The sequence below is a fragment of the Zootoca vivipara genome, chromosome Z (genome assembly GCF_963506605.1).
Source record: "Zootoca vivipara chromosome Z, rZooViv1.1, whole genome shotgun sequence".
Taxonomy (NCBI): Eukaryota; Metazoa; Chordata; class Lepidosauria; order Squamata; family Lacertidae; genus Zootoca; species Zootoca vivipara.
This window is the reverse complement of record NC_083294.1, coordinates 6,229,691-6,253,402: the sequence shown is the minus strand read 5'-3', so window position 1 is coordinate 6,253,402 and position 23,712 is coordinate 6,229,691. Positions and strand designations below refer to the sequence as shown.

Below are 23,712 nucleotides of genomic sequence, written 5' to 3'. Positions count from 1 at the left end.
ATCTTGGAGGTCATCTATTTCAACTGCCTCATTACAGCATTCCTCTTGAATATCTATAGGCAAGAGAACCAGTCACCTCCAGAGTCTGTCTGTTCCACTGCTGAATAACCACAATCAAGAAGCTTTTCCCAATTCTGCTCCCAGCTATTTCCATCTGCTGGTTCTATGTCCTGCTGTCTCAGAGCACAGTGAGCAAGTAAGCTCAGTGAACATGTGTCTCGACTGCCAGCCGCCTGATTGGCTGCTCCAGCAGGCCAATCAGGTTGCGGATTCACTTCCACCTGGAGTTGGATTGGGTAGCTCCTGCTGATTCTGAATCCTATTGTTCTAGGATTCAGCTCAGTACATAACAGAAGCAGAAAGCAGAAGTAAGGAAGAGGGGGTATTGCTCTTAACAGTGAGAAAGTTTAAAAGGATGTCCTGTTAATTTGTCTGATGTGTCGTCTTTCTCTTTATCTGTAGCCAATCCAGGAAAGACTCTTCCCTCCTTTTAAGCCTAGCCTTGGAAAACTAGGAACCCCACAATGCAGCTTCATTGTAGCAGTCATCTCCATCTAGGAATGGGAATATCCAACAATTTCAGTTTCTCTGTTTCTCATTCCCCCCCCCCAAAAAAATCTTAAATTCAGTTATCCATATTTTCACAAATGTTTGTGAGGTTTTTTTGGGGGGTGGGCAGAAGTTGTCGTGAAAATTCATCAGTGTTTTCATGCAAATTTGTTATACAGTGGTACCTAGGTTTATGAACACAATTGGTTCCGGAAGTCTGTTCATAAACTGAAGCGTTCATACACTGAAGCGAACTTTCCCATTGAAAGTAATGGAAAGTGGATTAATCCGTTCCAGACGGTCCGCGGAGTAACCGTTCATAAACTGAAGCGAACTTTTCCATTGAAAGTAATGGAAAGTGGATTAATCCGTTCCAGACGGGTCCGCGAAGTACTTAAACTGAAGCGTTCATAAACTGAAACATGGGTGTAATTGGTTCCGGAAGTCTGTTCATAAACTGAAGCGTTCATAAACTGAAGCGAACTTTCCCATTAAAAGTAATGGAAAGTGAATTAATCTGTTCCAGATGGGTCCGCGGCGTTCATAAACCGAAAATTCATAAACTGAGGTGTTCATAAACCGAGGTTCCACTGTACACACTTTTGTATGCAAATTTGGCTAATATACATTTTTGCAAAGCAAGTTTCCCTAACACACTGCATGTTAGTATGTTATTTCGATAATACAGGCAATCCTCATTTTGTGCAGGGGTTCTTTGCCAGATCTCAGCACACATTGGCAGAGCACACATAAGACAGCTCCACTCCTGCTCTGCCCGTTTTCATGATGTCTTTGTGACATTTGGAGCATACTTCTGTGTTTGGTGCTGGGCACATGTGTGTGTTCATGCATCATTCGGATACATCTAAATAGGGAGTTGACTGTATATCCATTTCTGTGCACAATCTGCCCCCCCCCCAATGCATTTTTGGACATGTTACTTGGCTAGAGAACTGCACTCCAAAATTCAGAGAAGTGCAAATTTCAAAGAACCGCTGTCTTCTGGTTTAAGGACTGTTTCAGAAATTGCCAATTAGGTACGTTCACCTTAAAATGCAAGCTGAAATGAGATTCTCCTCCAGCCCTCTCACCCACCCATACCTGGTGTTGCACAAAAGTAGTTTACACAAGAATTTGTCTTGTTTCCTTGGACAACTGAATAGAAAGCCTTTGGGATCCTCCAAGCAAAGAATCTGTAGCTGACTCGGTACAATACACATAGGATGGTGAAAGATATTCAGGAGTACAGAATGAACTAGTGAAGCCTTCAAACAATGTATATTCCCATTTTCTGTCTCATGCTGAGTTTTCTTCTTGGTCACACCTTTGAATAATCTTCAGCAGCAAACAAGGAACTCAAAAGAGGGCAACTTATGCTTTGCATATATATCTACAAACATCCCAGCTTTCATTCATTTTTAGGCAAAAGATCTAATGGCCAAACTAAAACAAACAAACTAAAAACCAACTAAAAACAAACAAACAAAATAAAAACAACCTTTCAGGAGCAGAGGGGGAAGGAATTGGATCAGAGCAACCCCTTCCCTGCTTACAACATAATGCCATTAGGCAAACCAATGGCACGACCACATTTGGAATGCCAGGTACAGTTCCAGTTGCCTCACCTCAAAAAGGATATTGCAGTGTTGGGTAAGGGTCATAAAAAGGCGACTAAAATGATCAAGGGAATAGAGTGACTCCCCTGTGAAGGAAGGTTGCAGTGGTTGGGACTTGCTCAGTTTAGAGAAAAGGCAAGTATTACAATTATTAATCAAATTTCTAAGGCTTCATCTAAGGCTCACAGGGAGATTTACAATATAAACACTAAAATGCATACCATAATAAATAAAAAACAGTATCCTCACCACCACCAACGCACAGTTCAAAAGGCCATAGATTATTTGATTAGCCAAACGTCTGGGAGAAGAGGAATGGGAGAAGAGGCTCACCCGGGGAGAATATTCCACAAGTGGGCAGCCACCACAGAAATGGCCTGCTCTCACGTTAGCACCCTCTGGACCTCTCGCCTAAGTAAGAGGTGACATGGTACAAGTTTATAAAATTATGTATGGAGAAAGTGGATAGATGTTTTTCTCCCTCATAACACTAGAACTCATGGGTATCCAGTGGAAGCTGAATGCTGGAAGATTCAGGACAGATAAAAAGAAGTACCAGTACTTCTTTATGTAGCACATAACTATGTAGCATATAATTAAAAAAATCCTTCCAGTAGCAGCTTAAGAGACCAACTAAGTTTGTCATTGGGATGAGCTTTCATGTGCATGCGCACTCACAGGAGGGAGTGCGTGACACCAACTTGGACAGCTTTAAAAGAGGATTAAGCAAATTCATGGAGAACAATGCTATCAGTGACTACCAGCCATGATGGCTATGCTCTGCCTCCAATATCAGAGTGAGTATGCTTTTGAATACCAGGCTTCTTGTTGACCACTGAAAGAACATGATGCTGGACTTGATGGGCCAATGAGCCAATCCAGCAGGCAGTTCTTATGTTCTCACATTTACTTTCCAAAGATGCTGTTTGCTTTGCATATAGGAGGTATAAGCATATTCCTGGGAAGGGTTGTAGCTCACCAGCAGAGTATATGCTTTGCATGGAGAAATTCCCAGATTCAACCCCAGGCATCACTATTTAGGAGGCCCAGGCAGAGGTGCCAGGGGTTGGGGGGGGGGGAATAACCAGAAACCTCTGCTGGAGATCCCAGGCAGCTGCTGCCAATCAGTATTGGACTAGAGACAAACACATTTTGTTTGCAAAATAAAAAAATTCCTTCAGTAGCACCTTAAAGACCGACTAAGTTTATATTTTGGTATGAGCTTTCGTGTGCATGCACACTTGAAAGCTCATACTGAAATATAAACTTAGTTGGTCTTTAAGGTGCTACTGAAGGATTTTTATTTTTATTTTGCTTCGACTCAGACCAACACGGCTACCTACCTGTAACATTTTGTTTGTTTAGCTATTTATATCCTACTTTTCATACAAAATCCTCCACAAAGTGGCTCCACCTCTGACCTGTTATAAGGCAGCTTCTTATGAAACCAGTGTGTGTTCAGGCTCAATGTAAAGCTGCTCCCTGTATCTTTCTTGTGTAAATTTGCTCTGCAAACAACATAGCATGGAGCTAGATGTTGCAACCACTCTGTTTACAGTACTCTGCAGTCTGGGCTATGTGGGCTCGGATTGCAGGACCTCAACGGTATAGGGGCATCAGGCTGTACACTGTGAGAATAGGATGGTGGACTACATGGGCCACTGGCGTGAACCAGTAGGCTCTTCGTATGTTCTTAGTTCTGCCTTGAGATGCAGTCGGCAGGTGATTATATCTTTGGTCCCTTGTAGCCCTATTGTTTTCCGTGATCAGAAAACATACTCTGCTTTTTAAAGCTGAGGGTAGGTTGGTGGCAAACCTGACAGGAAGAAAAACCCAGCATCTCATGCATAATAACACCAAACGCTGAGTTTTATTAAGTCAGCTTCCTTTAGCAGAAAACATGAAGATGATCACAGAGCAAACCAGGGCAGCGAGGCTCATTTCCAGACTAGGAACATGCAGATTTCAAGATCTTACAGACAGTGAGCAGGAAGGTGGTGGCCACCCCTCTGAGCTGTAATATGGAATTCTATTTCTATAACCGGAAGGAACATTAGCTCACAACCCAGCACGCCAATCTGCCTTTGTGCAGTGTTAAAAAGTCATTAACACTTCATCGTATGATGGAGCCAGAAGTGTGTTGCGGCGGGCAAATCCTCCCCAGGGAATAAGGGGGAGAGGGGGACAGGCGAAGAAAAGCAGCGGCTGAAATTTATCAGTCAGGGCACATGCATCTCAAGCACTGCAGAAACATATTTTGCTTAAACAAGCCAGCAACACTTCTAACACAACCCCTCTATCCAGCAGCGATTTGGACATAGAGATGGAGACTGCAGAAGCAACAAGTGGACATGGGGCAACCAGACAGGAACTCCTAGTGGAACCTCCCCCAACATCCAGGGCCTATACAGCCAGGCCCGGTGCGTCCATGTAGGCAGACTAGGCTATTGCCTAGGGCACGAAAATGGAGGGGGCGCTGCCGAGCCTGCCCCACAAAACCCCCGCGCCACCGCTGCCCTCCCAAGGCTCGCGCTCCTCCCGCCTATAGAGGGGACGCTGAGAGCTCCCCAGCGGCGGCGGTAGTGGCGGCAAGCGCCCGCAGCCGAAGCCTTCAGCTATGGGTGCTGCTGCCGCCCACTCGCCGAGGAGCTCCTCCCGCCAATGGTGGGGGCACAGGGGCATCAGCTGTGTGCGTGCGTCATGACGCATGTGTCCGGGGGCGCCAGAAAGTGTTTTGCTTAGGGCGCAAAAAGCCCTAGCACCGCGCCTGTATACAGCTAGAGCTTGGACCCTCCTGGACACATTCCCCTGAGCTGAAAGAACCGGATGCCTCCCACTACACATTGCCAGTCTGGCAGTGCTGGAAGTGCACCAGGAGGAGGGAGGCTATGGAACAAAGAAGGAATGCCCATCTTCAGGACAGAGATTTGGCCCTTTGAATCTATGAAATTCTCTTAAGGGGCTGGATCAGGCACCCCCAAACTGCGGCCCTCCAGATGTTTTGGCCTACAACTCCCATGATCCCTAGATAACAGGACCAGTGGTCAGGGAAGATGGGAATTGTAGTCCAAAACATCTGGAGGGCCAAAGTTTTGTGATGCCTGGGCTGCATCCTGGAGGAGGTCGTCTGGAGACGGAGGCATAAAAGGTCTCAATCTGCTCCCATTCTTTATCAGATCAAGTTGCTCACTCGGAGCTATCTGTGGTCCAGCAACCCTCAGCCAGCCTTTTTGCCTGCAGCATTGCCACTTGCTTTGGGGATTCTGGGACTGGATCAGAATATGACAACTTCCAGGAACTGAGAGAGAAAGTTAGGATATCCCTAACTAGCGGAGGTGGGCAGAAAGAAGATTAGGATCTAGTGGTAGCTTTGAGTGATTTGCTGTAGAACTGACAAGGAATCTGCCTCACGACTGTTTAATAATAGCAACAACAACAGGAGCTTCCCCCCCCCCCCAGCTTCTTTTGCTACTAAATTAGGCTGCTGAAAAGAAGAAAGGTTTGGGAATGGGAGGAAATCAGGAGCAGATTTTTCCTGACAGGACTGTGAGCTCAGTTCTGGTTCTGAAAGCAAAATTCCTGGGCAAGAATATATGGTAACTCTGGTGGATCTCAGAGTTATAGAAAGAAAGAAGTCTCTGACAACCACCCGACAAATACACTACAACAGGTTTCATAAGAACATTAAGAACTGCCCTGCTGGATCAGGCCAGTGGGCCATAGGGTCCCCACATCCTGTTCTCACGGTGGCCAAACAGATGTCTCAACAAGAGGTCCACAAGCAGGACCTGAGCACCACATCACTCTCTCTTCCAGAGGTTTCTAGCAACTGCAACACAGAGGCATAAAGTGTCCAACAGTGCAGGTAGAACTTACTCATCAGAGATAGTAGGCACAGGTAGCCGTACCGTCTATTAATTTGCCTAATTCACTTTTAAAGACATCCAAGTTGGCCCCAGTCAAATACCTCTTGCCGGAGATAATGCCATAGTTTAGCTATGCGCTGTGTGAAGAAGTTATTTCTTTTCTCTCTCCTAAATCTCTGACTATTTTAGCATTATGAGAGAGAGAATAGCTTTTCTCCTCACACTTCCTACACACTGTGCATTCATTTAATATACCTCTATCACGGTGCCCCTTTCGCTAAACTAAAATTGTGTTTTATACAACAAAATGTATTTACTACTTGATGATCATAGTAAAGCTCTTAAGCCATTTAATAGAATTATCAATTAAAACCCGTCAAAAACAAACTGAAAAACATATAAAAATAATTAAAATGAGTAGTAAAAAATAAACAAAAGCATCTATGTGTCTGGACAGGCTTAGCAAAGCAAAAAAATGTTTTAAGCCAAGCACAAAAATGAGTACAGCGAAGGTGTCTGGCTGATGTCAAAAGGCAGGGAGTTCCAAAGTATAGGTACCGCCATGCTAAAAGGTCAATTCCTTAGCGCCAACTGTGGCAACCTTTACTCGTAGCATAGCAGAGTTTCAGGCTGATTACAGCTCCTTCAGTGGGGCAAGATGAATTCCAAATACTCGTTTTCACACTGAAGGCCCTCTCCAAGCCCACCAACTCTGTGGGAACAAGAATGCCCACATCTTTACACCTTCACCCTCCCTCCTCCGCTTGTCACACTGAGATTTCACATCTGAAATTTCCCATTTTGAATCAGTAGGGGACTGAAAGGTGTTGTGTGGTGATGCTGATACCATCAAGCTGAGCAAGGAAGAGCAAAGAAACAATGGGGGAAATGAGGTTGGAGGAAAAGGGGGACAGAAATGAAATTTCAGGGAGACCTGTCATGCTTCAGAGTTTTGTGGGGGGGGAAGGGAGAAGGGACAAGTGGAGTAACAGAGAGGTGGAAAAATGGGGTGCAGAGAGATTGGTGATGAAGCAACTGAAACCTGATAGGAAATTAGAGAATAAGAGACACATTAATTTACAACATGGCAAGTTCCATGGATCTCCTGCTCCATCTTCCCCTTTTAATGATGCCAGTGTTTCTGAAATTAAAGGGTATATTTCTTGCTGACATTTCCAGTGGATTGTGGGTGGGAGCTCTGAACCTACAATAATTATATCCTGCTCTCTGTCATGATGGCATCAGAAATCAGGCAAAAGAGCAACTAAGGGGACAACTAAGCATTTACTTGTGCAGCTTCTAGGAGCTGAATTTCTCTCTTCCTTTTCAATCTGACCGGACAGAGCAGAGAAGATACATTTCAGAGCCTTAGGCTTTATTTCAGAACCTGTATGCTCCCTTGTACGTACACTCACACACGTACGTGTGTGTGACCTCGTTCCCACTGAGAGGGGAGGGAGCAGTCAGTGAAAAGGCCTGGAGGAGTTCATAAAGGCAGACAGCTTCCCCCTTGGGTTTTGGTATCATACCCATACAGCGCATCACCTCTTTCTAAGTTTGATCATTGCCAGGAGCACATGCCTGCTTTTCTTCTCAAGATTCAATGATTTCAAAAGGCAGGCTGAGTATTCATTCAATCAAGAACAAACCCCCTCACTGCCAGCTGACAACCCTGATCTCTGGCTTTTACATGAGTGTGGAGAGAAGGCGAGGAGTGTTGGAAAAGAACACCCTCTGAACCATGCTTTTCATTCCTTAGCCTAGACCAGGCATAGGCAAACTCCGGCCCTCCAGATGTTTGGGACTACAGTTCCCATCATCCCTGACCACTGGTCCTGTTAGCTAGGGGTTATGGGAATTGCAGTCCCAAACATCTGAAGGGCCGGAGTTTGCCTATGCCTGGCCTAGACTTTGAAACTAAGGTGGTGAAATTTCCAGCACCTGGAATACCACCAAGCCTATTAAAAATCTAAACACTGCTCACCATCTTAGGCAGACATCCCCAAACTTTGGCCCTCCAGATGTTTTGGACTACAATTCCCATCTTCCCTGATCATTGGTCCTGTTAGCTAGGGATCATGGGAGTTGTAGGCCAAAACATCTGGAGGGCCGCAGTTTGGGGATGCCTAATCTTAGGGCATACAGTGGTACCTCGACTTACGAACAACTCAACAACCAAATTTTTCGACTTACGAATGGGGGTAATGGCCGTGCGCTTACGAATGTCTCGACATCCGGGGGGGAAAAACGTGGCGGTTTTAGATAGGGATTTTTCGACTTACGAATTTTTAGATAGGGTTGCTTCAACTTACGAATTTTTCTCTTTTCTTGTATTCCTATGGAATACAAGAATTTTTTCTGTTTTCTTGTATTCCAATTTTCTTGTATTCCTATGGGAAATTGCATTTCCAATGGTGTTTTTCGACTTACAAATTTTTCGACTTACGAAGGTGCCTTCGGAACGGATTAAATTCTTAAGTTGAGACACCACTGTACTCACAACTCATGCAGGTGAGTGAATGGGGGTGATGGATGATGGAGAGATCCACTCCATGCCTTGGTTTCCACACTAGCTGCAGAGGAAGTAAATTATCTCTTCTGTACCCAGCATAGCAATGCAGTAGGATGGATCACTCCATCTCTCCCCCACCTGACCACTTGGTAGACTTCTTTCTTTTTAAAACTACAGTCTGCTAAGAGGTCAGTGGCCCTTCTCAACTTCCACAGCTGGCATGGAAATAGAGTGTGCAAGACTTAGCAGGCTAGTAAAAAAAAAAAGCAAGCTAGTAACTTTCTGTAGACTTACACAATTATCATCATCTACAAGATCTACCAGCTGCTGGAAACCACAGGAGGGGAGAGGGCTCTTCTGCTCTAATTCTGTTTGTGGCTTCCTACAGGCATCTGATTGGCCACCCTGAGAACAGGATTCTGGACTAGGTGGACCATTGGCCTGATCTGGCAGGCTCCTCTTTTGTTCTTAAAGTTACCTTAGAATTTTATGCTACTGAGGTGAATTCAGTGTTCAACTTGCGCACAAAAACTTTAAATTTCTATCCTTCTCTCAGTACAGGAGTTTCCAAACTGTGGTCCATGAAGCACCACTGGTTGCGTTCAGCATGTCCGTGGATGTGTGGTAGAAGACGGGAAATAGCACCATCCGTTGCATTAAATATTCATATTCATATTTATTTTGTTTTGTTTTCATTGCTTCTTTTATTCAAATTGTAATACATTAAAATACAATATATAAGAAATAAAAGCAGCAACAAAAGTACAATAAAAATAATATAGCATCTATTTCTGAAATGGGCAGAAAAAATAAAATAAGATTCTTAGCAATTTTCAAGCAGTTGGTGAGGGGGGGGAAAGTTGGAGAACACTGTTCTATCCCACAGCTAATCCTCTTAGGAGATTGGTCCTAAGAAGTGCCATTGTGCATATGGGCAACTTCAGCACACAGTAACAAAATGCATACACACAGAGATCAGACCATATATTAATCTAATCCATTGTCTTTGCACCAATAGTGGTCAACCAGGTACTTGGTGAAAGAGCACAAGCAGGGCCAAGAAGCAATCACCCTCACTGTTCCATCCACCAGCAGATAGTGTATAGTGCCCTGGACCAGGTGATTACATGAGTCAACCATTCAGTTTCCTGTTATGGCCAACCAACTGCTTCCACAAACTCCATAAGCAGAGTCTGAAGACAATAAGCTCTCATCCACTGTTGCTCCCAGAGGTCCACAAACACAGCACAGTCAACCCCCCATTTATGCATGTCCAATATGCATACGACCATGCACACATGCATCATGCCGAACCCGGAAGTGACCCAAAAGCATTACAAAAACACCACAAAAAGAGGTGGAATAGGGTGGAGGTGGGGTGGGGTGGGGCGTTTGCAGGCTTTTTCAATGGTGTTTCAAATCTACGTGATTTCACCCCCACAAAACTGGGGAGTTGCCTGTAATCATGACTAGTACTGATTGACTTATCCCTCAAAGAGTTTCTCTAACTGCCCCTTCAAAGCCATCTAAGCCAGTGACCCTCACTACATCTTACGGGAGCAAAATTCCATATGCTACTGGACCCTGTTGCAGGGTTTTGAACTGCCAACCTTCTGACCGGCAAGCCCAAGAGACTCAGTGGTTTAGACCACAGCATGACTGAGCAGGTGGGGGTTGTGCCTCAAGCAGCAAAATTTCCTGGGCCAGCTCTGTGATAACTAGATGTGTACCGAGGGCAGAGAGTCGAATCAAAGGGGCTTCGTGGTTTACTGACACATCTTTGGTTCTGTATCTGCATGCCTTTTTTCTACCTATAAAGAGAGAAGCTACTAGTTCAAGACCTGCAAAATTTAACCTACAGCCACAAAAGGCTACAGGCCTCTTCCTAGTTTCACATCCAGTTTCCCTTCCTCAACTCTCATTCAGCATCCACTTAGCACCCCATCATCTCTGTGCTGCAACACCTCTGCATCCCAACAGCTTTTTCATGTTGAATATCGCCTGCCCTTGAGATGCACTGCACAGTGAACTTCACACTCACGGGAGCCTCAAAATCACACAAACAACAAAAGACCATTCAGGAAAGTAGCTAGATTAATCAATCTATTCAATGAGAGCTAAAAACAAACAAACAAACAAACTATTAATCCTTTGTAACCAGAACTCAGGCTCTAAAAAAGCAATTTTAAAGCAAGTGGAGTAAAGTGTGTTGTATGCTATATATGCAAGTTGATTCTCTGGCTCCTGAAATTCTGGAACAAGCTTCAGCTGAGCTATCTTTTGTTCCTGTAGAGATAGACTAGAGGTTAAATACACACACAGTGAGAAAAGATTTAAACTAATAAAAAAAGCAAATACATTACAGCCTCTTTTCTTCATGGCATTTATTTTAAATGTCATAAACATCTGGGCACATTCTAAGAAGGGCTTCTGCAGAACTTTACAGGATACAGCTGAGGGAGGAACAGAGATACAAAGCCATAGGAATGGGGGCTATCATTGGCTACTAGCCACATTGTTGTTGTTGTTGTTTAGTCGTTTAGTTGTGTTCGACTCTTCGTGACCCCATGGACCATAGCACGCCAGGCACTCCTATCTTGCACTGCCTCCCGCAGTTTGGTCAAACTCATGTTCGTAGCTTCGAGAACACTGTCCAACCATCTCGTCCTCTGTCGTCCCCTTCTCCTTGTGCCCTCCATCTTTCCCAACATCAGGGTCTTTTCCAGGGAGTCTTCTCTTCTCATGAGGTGGCCAAAGTACTGGAGCCTCAGCTTCAGGACCTGTCCTTCCAGTGAGCACTCAGGGCTGATTTCCTTCAGAATGGATAGGTTTGATCTTCTTGCAGTCCATGGGACTCTCAAGAGTCTCCTCCAGCACCATAATTCAAAAGCATTAATTCTTCGGCGATCAGCCTTCTTTATGGTCCAGCTCTCACTTCCATACATCACTACTGGGAAAACCATAGCTTTAACTATACGGACCTTTGTAGGCAAAGTGATGTCTCTGCTTTTTAAGATCTAGGTTTGTCTAGGTTTGTCATTGCTTTTCTCCCAAGAAGCAGGCGTCTTTTAATACTATTTCCACTGTCAGAGGTACTGTGCCTCTGAAAACAAGTTGCTGGTAATCACAAGTGAGGAGAGATATATATTTGCACTCAGATCCTGCTTGCAGGCTTCCCACAGGCATCTGGCTGGCTACTGCGAGAACAGGATGGTGGACTAGATGGGCATTCGGCCTGATCCAGGGAGGCTCTTGTTAAGTTAGAAAAGTAGGTGTACCGGGGGAAAGCGAGTGAGGACCACAATGGTGGGAAGGACTGCTAGACTAAACATAAACATGCTGCCTCCATTTCCTGATAAAAATCCCAGCTGTGCAGTACATTTGGCAGACTAGAAGTGCAGCCAGAAAAAGAGCATTTCAATAGGACTTCCACTCACAGCAATTCTTCAAGAGACTAAATGTTCTCTTCCCCACCTCACCCCACCGCTGATCTGAGTCTTAAGTAGACCCCAGAGCCATGCCCAAGTGCCAAGCAGAACAATACAGAATGTCAGGTTCTGAATGCACTTTCCCCGCTAAAATCAACAGGGATGTCTAACCACAGCACATTACCAAGCAGATGGGAGGAAGTCCTTTTCAGCATGCTGTCCATTCGCAATGATTGAGCATCAGCCCATCCATCTTAGCCCAGCTTACAGGCAGGGAGCATCAGCTCCATGCTGGGCCCTCTCCCACCCCTCAGCCAGTTCAGCTCCTCTTGCCTGCTACTGCCACTCTGGCAGCAGTGCTGGGCCACTTGAAGGAACTCTGTCATTCCCACACAGCTTTATGTTGACTTCCTGAGTTTTGTCCTGTCATGGGAATGAGGTCGCTAAGTTCAAATCATTAATTTCTGAGGTGGAGAGAGGCTGACAGGCCCAGCTCTGACAGGAATGATGATGGATATACAGGAGACACAGAGCAAAATCTGCTGCTTAATCATATAACAAGGGTCTCTTTGGGGCACTAATGCAGTCCAAGTGCTTTCCATCCGATCGCACCATTTACTGGCAGCTGCTGCTATGCGGCCGCTGTTCTTCAGACATGATTGCATGCCCGGCAGGGAGTATCATTTCTGCTTTGCCAGAACATGCGTCTTCTCACCACCACACTACAGCCTGGTCTCAATCCCAATATAACATGGGGTTATAGGATTCAAAGTTAGACCAAGCTCTTGTAGTATATAGATGTTAGAACTCTGGGGTTTTGGGGGGGAAGGGCAGTTAACAAAGTTGCCTCCTCTCAACTTACCCCTTGCCCCCCCCCCAAAAAAATCCCTCCAGTCTAGGGATGAGAAATCTGTGGCTCTCCAGATGTTGTGGGATCACGGCTTCTACCATTTCTGAACATTTGTTATGCTGACTGCATCTGATAAGAGTTTGAAGTCCAACAACCTCTAGGGGGCTACAAGAAGACTCCCCATTTTTTACTATCAATCACATCAAGTGCCACTAAAAGTGTTCAATAAAGCTGTGTTAACACATGCAAAACTGCAACAATACTACACAGGTGAGGAACCACTTTTGGAAAGCTTACTTTTGTCTTCTAGGTTTCTGGGGGTTTTCCTGTTGTTATTCTGTCTCTCGCAGCTACAATAAACCTCCCATTAAAATTATGGACTGGTCATTTAGCAGAGGATCAAATACTTTCCCCCCTCACTGTACATCTACAGAAGCCTATCTTCCTGTAAAAACTGAGGTTTTCATTAGGCAATACAGTCCCCTTCTGGAATCAATAACATTACTTGTTGTTGCTGCTGTTTAGTCGTTTCGTCGTGTCCGACTCTTTGTGACCCCATGGACCAGAGCACAACATTACTTAGGAGTCCTAAATCACCACTGATAACACTTGGGACGTAAGCCATTTATTACATTTTCATTTCTAGGGAGCTACCAAAGTTTGTGCAGGTGTTATATTTGCACCCCTACCTCTGAGCAAAGATTGGCAAGCCATCTTGTCTTGCAATTAAAATATATTTTATTTTTAAATAAATGATTAAATATATTATAGGTATGTGGAGGTGTTTACTTCAATCTTTTCAAATCTCTGGAAGTTGATGTCATTGTATTGGCTGTGAGTCCTGGAAGACCTGCTCCCTGTCTTGCAGGCCTTTTCCTACCTGCCCTAGGAAGGTGGGGCCCTGATGGACTCCAGTTACAAAAGCTGAGGCAGCTGAAGAGGCCAGAGACTAGCTCATCTGTCTCTTATCGTAGACCCAGATCATCAATCCTGAGCTTCCGCAGCCACCACCATGAACCACCATTGGCAGGAGCAGCAACAGCAGCAGCAGACACATTCTATTTTTAAGATATTATTTTATTTCCTCATTAATTATTCTTTTTTAAATGTACATTTTGTATTTGACTCCATTTAGTAATGTTTTCTTTTGAAATATTTAAGATTTTTTTGTGTGTGTGAACTTTGATGCAGGTTTGGGCAGATAGCTCAGTCAGTAGAGCATGAAACAAGACCGTTTTAGACTAAATGACCATTGTGGTCCCTTTAGTTCTTATGGCTAAATGTGCATTCTGTAGTTGACCTCCTTTGTAATGGTTTGTTTTGAAATATTTCAAGTTAATATTTTAGTTCCCTATTAATTATCTTGTATACTTTATATTTGACTTCCTTCGGTAATGTTTCATTCTGATTTGTTTTATTTGATGTTTTAATGTCATGTAAAGTGCTTTGAAATGTTTCTTTCTTAGAAATATAAAGCAGTATAGAAATGAAATGAATAGGAGTCCAACATCCACACTCTTTCCTCCAGAAGAGGAAGCATAGAAGGAGTTGCTGATAGTTGAAATGTCAGCCCACAAAAGTAACCCTTCCATGGATCTTCAGGTCCCCGGCAGTTGATTATGATCATCAATTGTATCATGTACAATTATTAATAACTTTACAAAAAAAAAGAACCAGTAAAATATACAATGATCAACAATCTCATGTAGCCTCAGCACAATGTAATTAGACATCATTGTATTCTAAAGTATCTGACAGTGCTCACTAAATATTTAGCTGATGTGTTTCAACTTCTGTCACTGAAGAAGACTTTATAAGTTTAAATATGTCTGGCATGTTTTTCAAAGAACATCTGGTTGGCACAATTATCATCAGCAGGACACCATTGTTTTGGACAACCATATCTTGGAATTTCATTGCTGTGGTGTAGTTATTATTTAGTGATGCATTTAGTCAGCACAGTCAAATGTTTTATAACCCACTGGTATGTAATTACATACAGCTTTTGCAACTTCTTGTTGAGAAACTACGCAAGCTTGCTGGTTAATAATTGTATATTTTATTGGTCTTTCGAACGCGTATTTTCTTTGTAAAGTTTTTCATTTTTAAGCACCATACAGCATAGAATTGCAGAGTTGGAAGGAACGCCAAGAGTTAGATCAGGTTTACAGAGATGAGTGTATCAAAGTTTCATTGCTGGGCATGGATTTGAACTCAACACACTAAGCCACACCACCACACTGGTTCTCAACAACCTAGAGGTAAAGAAGATTCAGAAAAGGTAGGCAAGTTGATTAGGTCTAGCAGTCCTAGACGAAGCCCTGGCATAGCTGCCAAGTTTTCCCTTTTCTCACGAGGAAGCCTATTCAGCATAAGGGAAAATCCCTTAAAAAAAGGGATAACTTGGCAGCTATGAGCCCTGGTAGACAGCAAACTACAGACCTACCATAACAAATAAAGAAGAGAGCTTCTTTTATGTAGTAACATGGGCTGGATTTTAGAACACACATTTGTGAGCTGGTCCATTATAAATAGCATTCCTCCCATTTTGAAAACCAAAAAGCAAGTGCTGCTGTTCAATGTCTCTTTGTTCAGGAGCATCTTTTAATAACAAAATTAATACTTTTTTGTTTGTTTGTTTGTTTCCCCCTTAATATCTCCCCAATGATACTTAACATTAATTACTAAATTTAAAGGAAGTTCCGTCTTCATTACTGTCATCGCCCCTTTCTCTTCTCATCTTGAACATCTGAAATTTGTTTTCGGTTGTGGTGGGGTGTGCGAGTAGAATATGCAAAAGCTGAATGTTATTTATTCGCTTTTTTAATTTGTGCAATGTCAAGTACAAAGGAATCAATATTTTTGTCATTACGCCTGCTGTCATCCCCCCACCCCCCGCTAACCTCCCGCAGCACCATAATCTTAGCTGTCATTTGAGTTTTAATTGTGTTGTTTCCTCTTGTGTGTGGAAGTAAATCTTATCTGTTTTGGATTAAAATTCAATGAAGGTCACAGCGGCTCGAAAATTTACCAGGCTGCTGCAATTAATGTTCATTTGGCTTTGATAAATTGGAATGTTTCCCCACAATAGGAGTGGAGTGGATTTCAGAAGCCATAATTCTTCCATTACCTCAATGATTTTCCCTTGCATGATGGAGCAACCTTTCACTGCTCTGTTTGTCATCTGTCACTTCAAGGTTCTGGGCATATGCCTGATATGATTTATTATGATTATTTGGGCTGCTTGTGTCAAAACATTTAAAACCACTAATTATTCTTCCCCTGTAAAATGCTGAATTAAACAAAATGAACAATGTACCCCTCCCTCTGCTCCGCTTATTCCCCGGCTTAATTATAATTCCCGGTCATTATAAATCCCCGCTAAGGGCTTCCTTTCACATGGTTTATTTCTGAGACAATGGCTGGTTTAGAATCTTTTAAGAGGTGTACCTGCAGGTTCCATCAAACCAGGTGGTGATGGGAAGTGCCACATAAATGACTTGGTGCTTCACACAAGCTCACATCTGTTGCTTCTTTGCAAAAAGGCAACTTTCCCTATGGCTGAGTTATGAAGCTATACAGCTGCCTTCAATGAGGAAAGTAAACTTATTTATTTATTTAAAGGTAAAGGGACCCCTGACCATTAGGTTCTGCGGTTGCGGCGCTCATCTCACGTTATTGGCTGAGGGAGCCGGCGTAGAGCTTCCAGGTCATGTGGCCAGCATGACAAAGCCGCTTCTGGCGAACCAGAGCAGCACACGGAAACGCCGTTTACCTTCCCGCTTGGAGCGGTCCCTATTTATCTACTTGCACTTTGCTTTTGAACAGCTAGGTTGGCAGGAGCTGGGACCGAGCAACGGGAGCTCACCCCGTCGCAGGGATTCGAACCGCTCACCTTCTGATCAGCAAGCCCTAGGCTCTGTGGTTTAACCCACAGCGCCACCTGCGCCCCATATTTATTTATTTAAAACCTACTAAATAAACCGTTTTTCCATTTTTTTTTTTAAAAAATGAAATCCCTTAGAAAACCCATACTTTAGTCAGTGTCGGGGTTATCCTAAGTGAACCACAACTTAGGTTCCGTGCTCAAAATAAATCATGCTAATTAATGCACCATATGCAAATATGCTGATGGTGAATTAATCTGCTCAGCCTGCATATTTTTGCACAGTGATTTATTACAGTGATATATGTACAATATTCTACAACCCACAGGCTAGGGTTTTGTGAACTTTTCAAAACTGACCCCCTTTCAGAAGTTACTCCTCTTCCAATACAGGGCTGAGGTTGTGGCTGAGTTCTCTGAGGGGGGGGGAGGAGTTAGCTGCCAGCAGCAGTCAAACTTTGCAGATTCTGGGAGCTCATGAACAGAGGAGTTTAATGGGGAGGCCCAGAGTACCATCTCACAGTGTGGATAGGACCAAGAGACATGGAAGGCGAGGCAGCTGCTGCAGTGACTTGCAGCACCTATGCCATGTTTGTCTTTCTGCCAGAGAATATGCAACAGTTGCAATTCCCAGCAGCTGGTGTTCATAGCCATTATGGCTAGTAGCTGTTGACAGACAGCCTCATTCTCCATAATTTTGTTGAATCCTCTTTTAAAGCCATGCAAGTCGGTAGAAGTAAACTACACAGTTCAACGATGTGCTGTGTGAAGTACTTCCTTTTACCTGTCCCAAGCGAGGAAGAAAAACATATCCCGATCTGCTTTATCCACACAATGTGTAACATTATATGCCTCTATCACATCCTTCCCACCATCACAACCTCCTTGCCTTTTCCCCAAACTAAAACATGCAAAAATAAAAAATAAAAATATAGAAAGAACTCTATACTCAACACAGGTACCACAACACAGGCACTATTCTTCTTGGCAAAAGCAAAAAGGAAAAAGAAGCAACAGTAGTTTAATCCCCACTACAGCAGCTGTGCAAGCAGAACTGTGGCAATTTACAACTGAAGTTAAGGTGGAATCAATTACTGTTCCTTGGACAGGTTATCACAAAGCTACCCATCATGAGCATCTTATACAGGTGAGAGGAGTTCAGGCATCACCTGTGTCTCCCCCTTCTCTCTGAAGAACACCAGTCAGAGACTACTATTCCAGAAGTCTCTCTTCTTCTCAGTCCCAGAAAGTCTGCACAGTGGCAAGCAGCAGCTTTTAAAAAAGCCTTAACAACAAAAAGCCTTGAAGTGATAAAGCTTCGATTTGCAGGGTGCTGTAATTTGCTTTCTCAGAGCAAACAGCAAAAAACAAAACAAAATCCCCCCTCCAAAAAAACACCACTGTGCTGCTGATACCTGCTTGATGAGTGTGTTCAAACTTTAAAAAGCATCAAGGTATATTGTCCCATTGCTTTGTCTTTATCTGACTGAATATAGCATGGAAAAGCCATGCTCCTCTGACAGCACTGAAGTCTTCAACTCACATGTTTTGAGTTATACAAGAGATATTGACAACAAAGGCATGTTGAAGTTGTCATCCTATTTGTCATCTTGCATTTACCCTTGCCCTAGAGAGAACATCCCTCCAAACTCCCCCAGGCCACACTTTGTTGCTCTTGACAAATAATTTAAAAAGGAAATTTGGCTACACAGTACCCAGAGGCGGCGGCCCAGCCTGGAACTTCTAAGAGCAGTGGAGTTTAAACATGAATATACTCAAGGCCAGAGGCAGCTGATGTTCCTTGGGACTGGTAAGGCAGAAAGCATGGGCACCAAGGGTAGGTGGAGACAGAACCAGTAACAAGCAGAGGCAACTAATCCTCGTTTGGTCTCTTGTGCATTCTACAATGCACCCAGTCAGGGCCATTCCCAGGGTTGCAGGACTCAATAGTGGACAGGACTTCTGTGCCTTTAATTGCCCTGCTCTCTTTTGAGTCTGGAAACCTTAAAGAGAACCCAGCAGGACCCTTTGCTTGGAAATTAAACCAAGGGTCTGCTGGTTCCTCTTTAAGGTTTCCAGACTCAAGAGAGCAGGGCAATTAAAGGCACAGAAGTCCTGTCCACTATTGAGACTGGCAACCCTAGCCACTCCCTGGGTTAGTCATAAGCAAGAAGGCAGGCACGTAGGGGCTGGCTGAGGGCAGAATGAGGTTGATGGGGCAGTTAATTCTGATAGACCAGCATTCACTGCTCAAGGCATATTCCCCTTACAAAGAAATAACCCCAAATAGCCTTCCTCCCATGCTAGCCTGAATGCTGCCTAGGATCTGGTGAAGGAGCCCTCCTCTGCTCTCTGTGGTGGAAGAGTGGTTGGCAGTGACTAGGGAGGACATTCTCTGTGGCGGCACCCAACTTGTGGAACACCTTCCCCCCGTTGAAGCTTAGCTATGCACCTTCACCTGCTGTTTTCTGCTGGTGAATGAAGATGTTGTTGTTGTTGTTGTTGTTGTTGTTGTTGTTGTTGTTGTTTGTTGTTGTTTGTTGTTGTTGTTGCTGCTGCTGCTGCTATTCCAGCAGGCATTTTGCCTTTGCTGGGTAGATGTTTTTATCTGAATGTCATTTTAACCTGTCATGCCTGCTTGCTTCCATTGTATTTTGCTGTGGTTTTACAGCAAGGCTGTAACTTATGCAGAAAAGCAGTGTGAATAAAGATACAGGTGTAGATATATGGATATATACATAAATCAAATCCACTTATGACCATAGATAGAGCAGTTGGTCAGTTATCAGCATGGTAATGATAACACCAAAGGTGCAGGTTTGATCCCGATGAGCGACAGCTGCATATTGTAGGGGCTTGGACTAGATGATCTTCAGGGTCCCTTCCAACTCTATGATTCTATTATTCTTTTGCAGAAGAAGCTGAACTGAGGGGGGTGACAAGAAAAGGGGTGTCTTTGAGATGGTAAAGGGGAGAATGATGGCCACTCACCATGACAGAGATGTGAAGAATATGCATCTGTTCCTCCACAATCTCTGACGGCTCCTGCAGGGTTGGCGGTGTGTTCCTAGAGAGCTGTTCAGCACTGCTCATAGAGACATGGAAATAGAGGGTGCCATTTTCCAGCCACTGCTGCTTCCAATGTACCAAGGAAATGTCAGACACCGTTCCAGACATCTCTGCAAGAACAGAAGCAAAGAGTTGTTCAGTATATTGAGATACTCCCATTCTCAACAGTATACAAGCTTAAAGATCATGTAACTGCTCACAAAATCATATAATTGTAGAGTTTGAAAGGATTCCCAAGGATGTTCTGGTCCAACTCCCTGCAATGCAGAAATCACAGCTAAAGAATCCCTGGCAGATAGTCATCCAATCTTTGCTTTAAAACCTCCAATCCTTGGAAGGTCCACCACCTTCCAAGGTTGCCCATTCCACTGTTGAGCAGCTTTTATCATGCCCTTTGACAACATGCTATAGATCAGCCTTCCTCAACCTGGTGCTCTACAGATGTTTTCTTCTACAATTTGCAACACTCCATCTGTTGGCTGTGCAAGCTAGAGTTGATGTGAGTTGTAGTCTGAAATATCTGGAAGGCGTCAGGTTGGATAAGTCTGCTAGATCTTTCACAGCAAAGTATCCAATTAAGTCCTCTGCATTGTGAACCTTCTGGGAAAGGCAGGAGGATCCTGCCCACTCTGTGGCCAAGTTCAGACATAATGGGATATTATGATTTCCAGCTACATGAATAAGGAGTGTGAATGCCATACTCCCACCCAATATCTCTTTCACTTTCAAAGATTGATGATTCTGGTTTCAAACAAAGCTTGAGTTTCCAGCAATGTAGAAGCAGAGGCATACCTAGCACCTCCAAAGTTTGCATTTCGTTGCCTTTTGCAATCCACAGCCATTGGAATTTGGTTGTTCTGCTCCTCCTCTCCTTCCCCCTCCCCACTCCTCTGTTGGTCTGTCTGCCTGCCTTTCTGCCTCCCTCCTTCTGCTCACTGCTTTCCCTTCCACCTCCTTCCTCTTTTTCTTCCCTTTTCCTTCTCCTACAAATTAGTGCCCACTCTGCCGCTGTGATAGCCTATGCCAGCAACTGGATTCCTACACCAAGGTGAACTGAGGTGCCTGCATGCCTCGCCCACCAACCCAGAGCAGTGGAGGAGCAGCCAAGGGCGGACTCCGAATCACTATGAGCCAGAGTGGAGAAGCACAATTTTTGCGCCCCCCTCCCCGGGCCTGCGCCCTTGGCAGTGGCCAACCTGACCAACCCCTAGGTACACCCTATGTCCAAGCTCAGGAACTGTTGTTTGTTTAAATTCTAATTTTAGTGAGAATAAACCAGGATAAAACAGTGGTTTCAGATCACTAGATAGAGTTTAAACAAACCCATTTGGATGGCAGGGAGAACAGTGGCCTATTAAAAGTCAGAAATGAATGTTTCAGATCTTCTCCTTGCAGCCACGAAAGAGAAGTGGTAAGGGGAGGAGCACACTGAGTCCAATGTTCACTATAGCTCATTCACATGGCACAATTATGGGGAAACTTTGTCCCTCCAGATGTTGCTGAACTACAACTCCCATCAAGCAGGGTCAATGGCCAAGGTTGATGGACATTGTAGTTCAGGAACATCTGGAGGGCCAAAGGTTCCCAACACCTGACATAGCAGGAAAACATGGATTCCCATACAGTATGTCTTAATCAAACCACAGGCTATTAAGACAGGAAAACCATTTCAAATCCTTATATAATGAGAAGCAAGTCATTCACAATGTCTGGCTTTGATCCTTAAAACTGAACCTCAGATGGTTTGGTGACCCTGGGCCAGTTGCCCAAATTTTAGGTTATTAAATTTGATGCAACTTTATTAGGCCACTCGTATCTCAGAAGCTCCTGGTGATAAACACGTATACACTGCGCTCAAAACCTCTTCCAAATACCACCAAATTAAAACTAGTACAAACATTGCCAACAGCAGAACATAAAACACTCAACCTGCTTAGGTTCAGCTACCAAAATGAGCTGAAACTGAAAGATCCTACACCATTTCTGAAAGTTACTCATGAATATAAGCAAAAGGAGCAGCCATGCACAATCTTCGTGGTCTTAAAAGGGGCTTGCCCGTGGCTTCAGAATTAAGATATGCAGGAGCTGCTCTTGGAAAGATTATAGCCAACAGCTACAGACATCAATATTTTAAAATTCTGCTTGTGTCAAGGACTCATATGCCCCTCTGAGCAAGAGAGGCTTTCTGCTCCACGTAAGTTCATTTTCCTTTCTACAACACTGGCCCCCAGCACAAACTCCCCATTTTGCAGTACTGAAAAGATAGCTGATGTGAGTTTAAGCTGGTGGAACAGATATGAACAGGCAAAGCAGACCCTATCTAGAAAGTGAAACCCTTTGCGTGGAGCTTAACTTACCTGTCCATCAGACTTATCCCCCTCCACCCCCTCACAAAACTCCCACTGTTCTATAGCTGACTGAATACTACCCAGCTGCTGTTTTCCCCCTTGACAGAGACAAGGTTAAACCATTATTGCAAACTCCCTTACTCAGCACTTTGCTAATTATTCTATCGACATATCCAAGACAGAGGCATTGCCACTTGAATCCCCAACGAGGACAGTTAGTGGCCCAGGTCGCTCATTATCCACCCAGCAACAAGGACAGGACACACAAACTTCCATCTAATGGTCATATCTGAATACTTCAGGAGAGCAGGGGAATAAACTGCCTAAATTGCCTATCAACAATAGCAACATAGGTAGCTGCCTTATACTGAATCAAACTCGCAGGGTCATCTACCACAGTACTGTGTACATCGACTGGACTGGAAGCAGTTCTCCAGGGTTTCAGACAGGAAATCTCTCCCAGTCCTGCCTAGAGATGCCAGGAATTGAACATGAGATCCTTCTGCATGCAGGGCACATGTTCTTCCCTGATAAATTAACAATGCTTTGTTTGCTTGTTTATTAAAAAGGTGTATTCAATCTTCCTTGAAAGCTTTTAAGTGAGCCAACAGATATCAAATGTGCCAATATAATACCTGGGCCAGAATATAATTGTCTTTCTAATTCTGCACTTCACAAAAAAAAATCCTCAACCCAAAAAAACATGCCAAAATGCATTTTAAAAAAAACTGTGCAAAATTTAGGACAAAATAACCTCATGTTGATTTTACCTCAGATTACTGTAGAAATGGGTTATTACGGACTTGTGAATGAACACATGCAGAAACTGACGTAGCAGAAATACAGGTGAAACTCGGAAAATTATAATATCGTCGAAAAGTGCATTTATTTCAGTAATGCAACTTAAAAGGTGAAACCAATATATGAGATAGATGCATGACATGCAAAGCAAGATATGCCAAGCCTTGATTTGTTGTAATTGTAATTATTTGTCGTTAGGCGGGTCAATAATATTTTTGTATTATTGTAACTATTTGTTTTATTACTGTGGAATTTCCAGAAGAAAACATTTGTAAAAATTAAAAGAAAAATAATAAATAATAAGTTGCATTACTGAAATAAATGCACTTTTCGACGATATTATAATTTTCTGAATTTCAGCTGTACAGTGATCCACCCACTACTCATAGATACACATTTAGAACTTGCCTACATAAAACTGCATTGGTCTCCTGAGTCATTCCTGATCATCCGTTTGTTTTGAAAAGCATTTCCTAGGCACTACTCTACCCACTGCAACACTTCTGACTCTCCATCGTTCAGGCTTTCCATAACTATTTCCCTCCCACTCTCTCTCTCTACCCCCCCTTCCTGTTTTGTATGTTTAATAAAGACAGTAAGCCCTGTGGGCAGGGACTGTATTACTGCTGCTTTCTGTACGGCGTCTAGGATGTGAATGATGCTAAACAAGCATTAAATATTAATACTGATAGCAGTAGACAGTAGACTCTGAAATTGTGTAGAAAATATGAAGAATGACCAAGTGGTACACACAGAATGAAGACAGGAGATCTCTTGGCTGGGTTGC

General features: G+C 43.6%; 1 protein-coding gene across 1 annotated transcript in view; it reads right to left on the bottom strand.

Annotated features, from left to right (window-relative positions):
- ASTN2 (astrotactin 2) overlaps positions 1-23,712 on the bottom strand; it is a 605,773-nt gene that overhangs the window by 457,149 nt on the left and 124,912 nt on the right. The window contains 1 exon segment of the mRNA XM_035112940.2: positions 19,699-19,886. Coding sequence (XP_034968831.2) covers positions 19,699-19,886 — 188 coding nt within the window.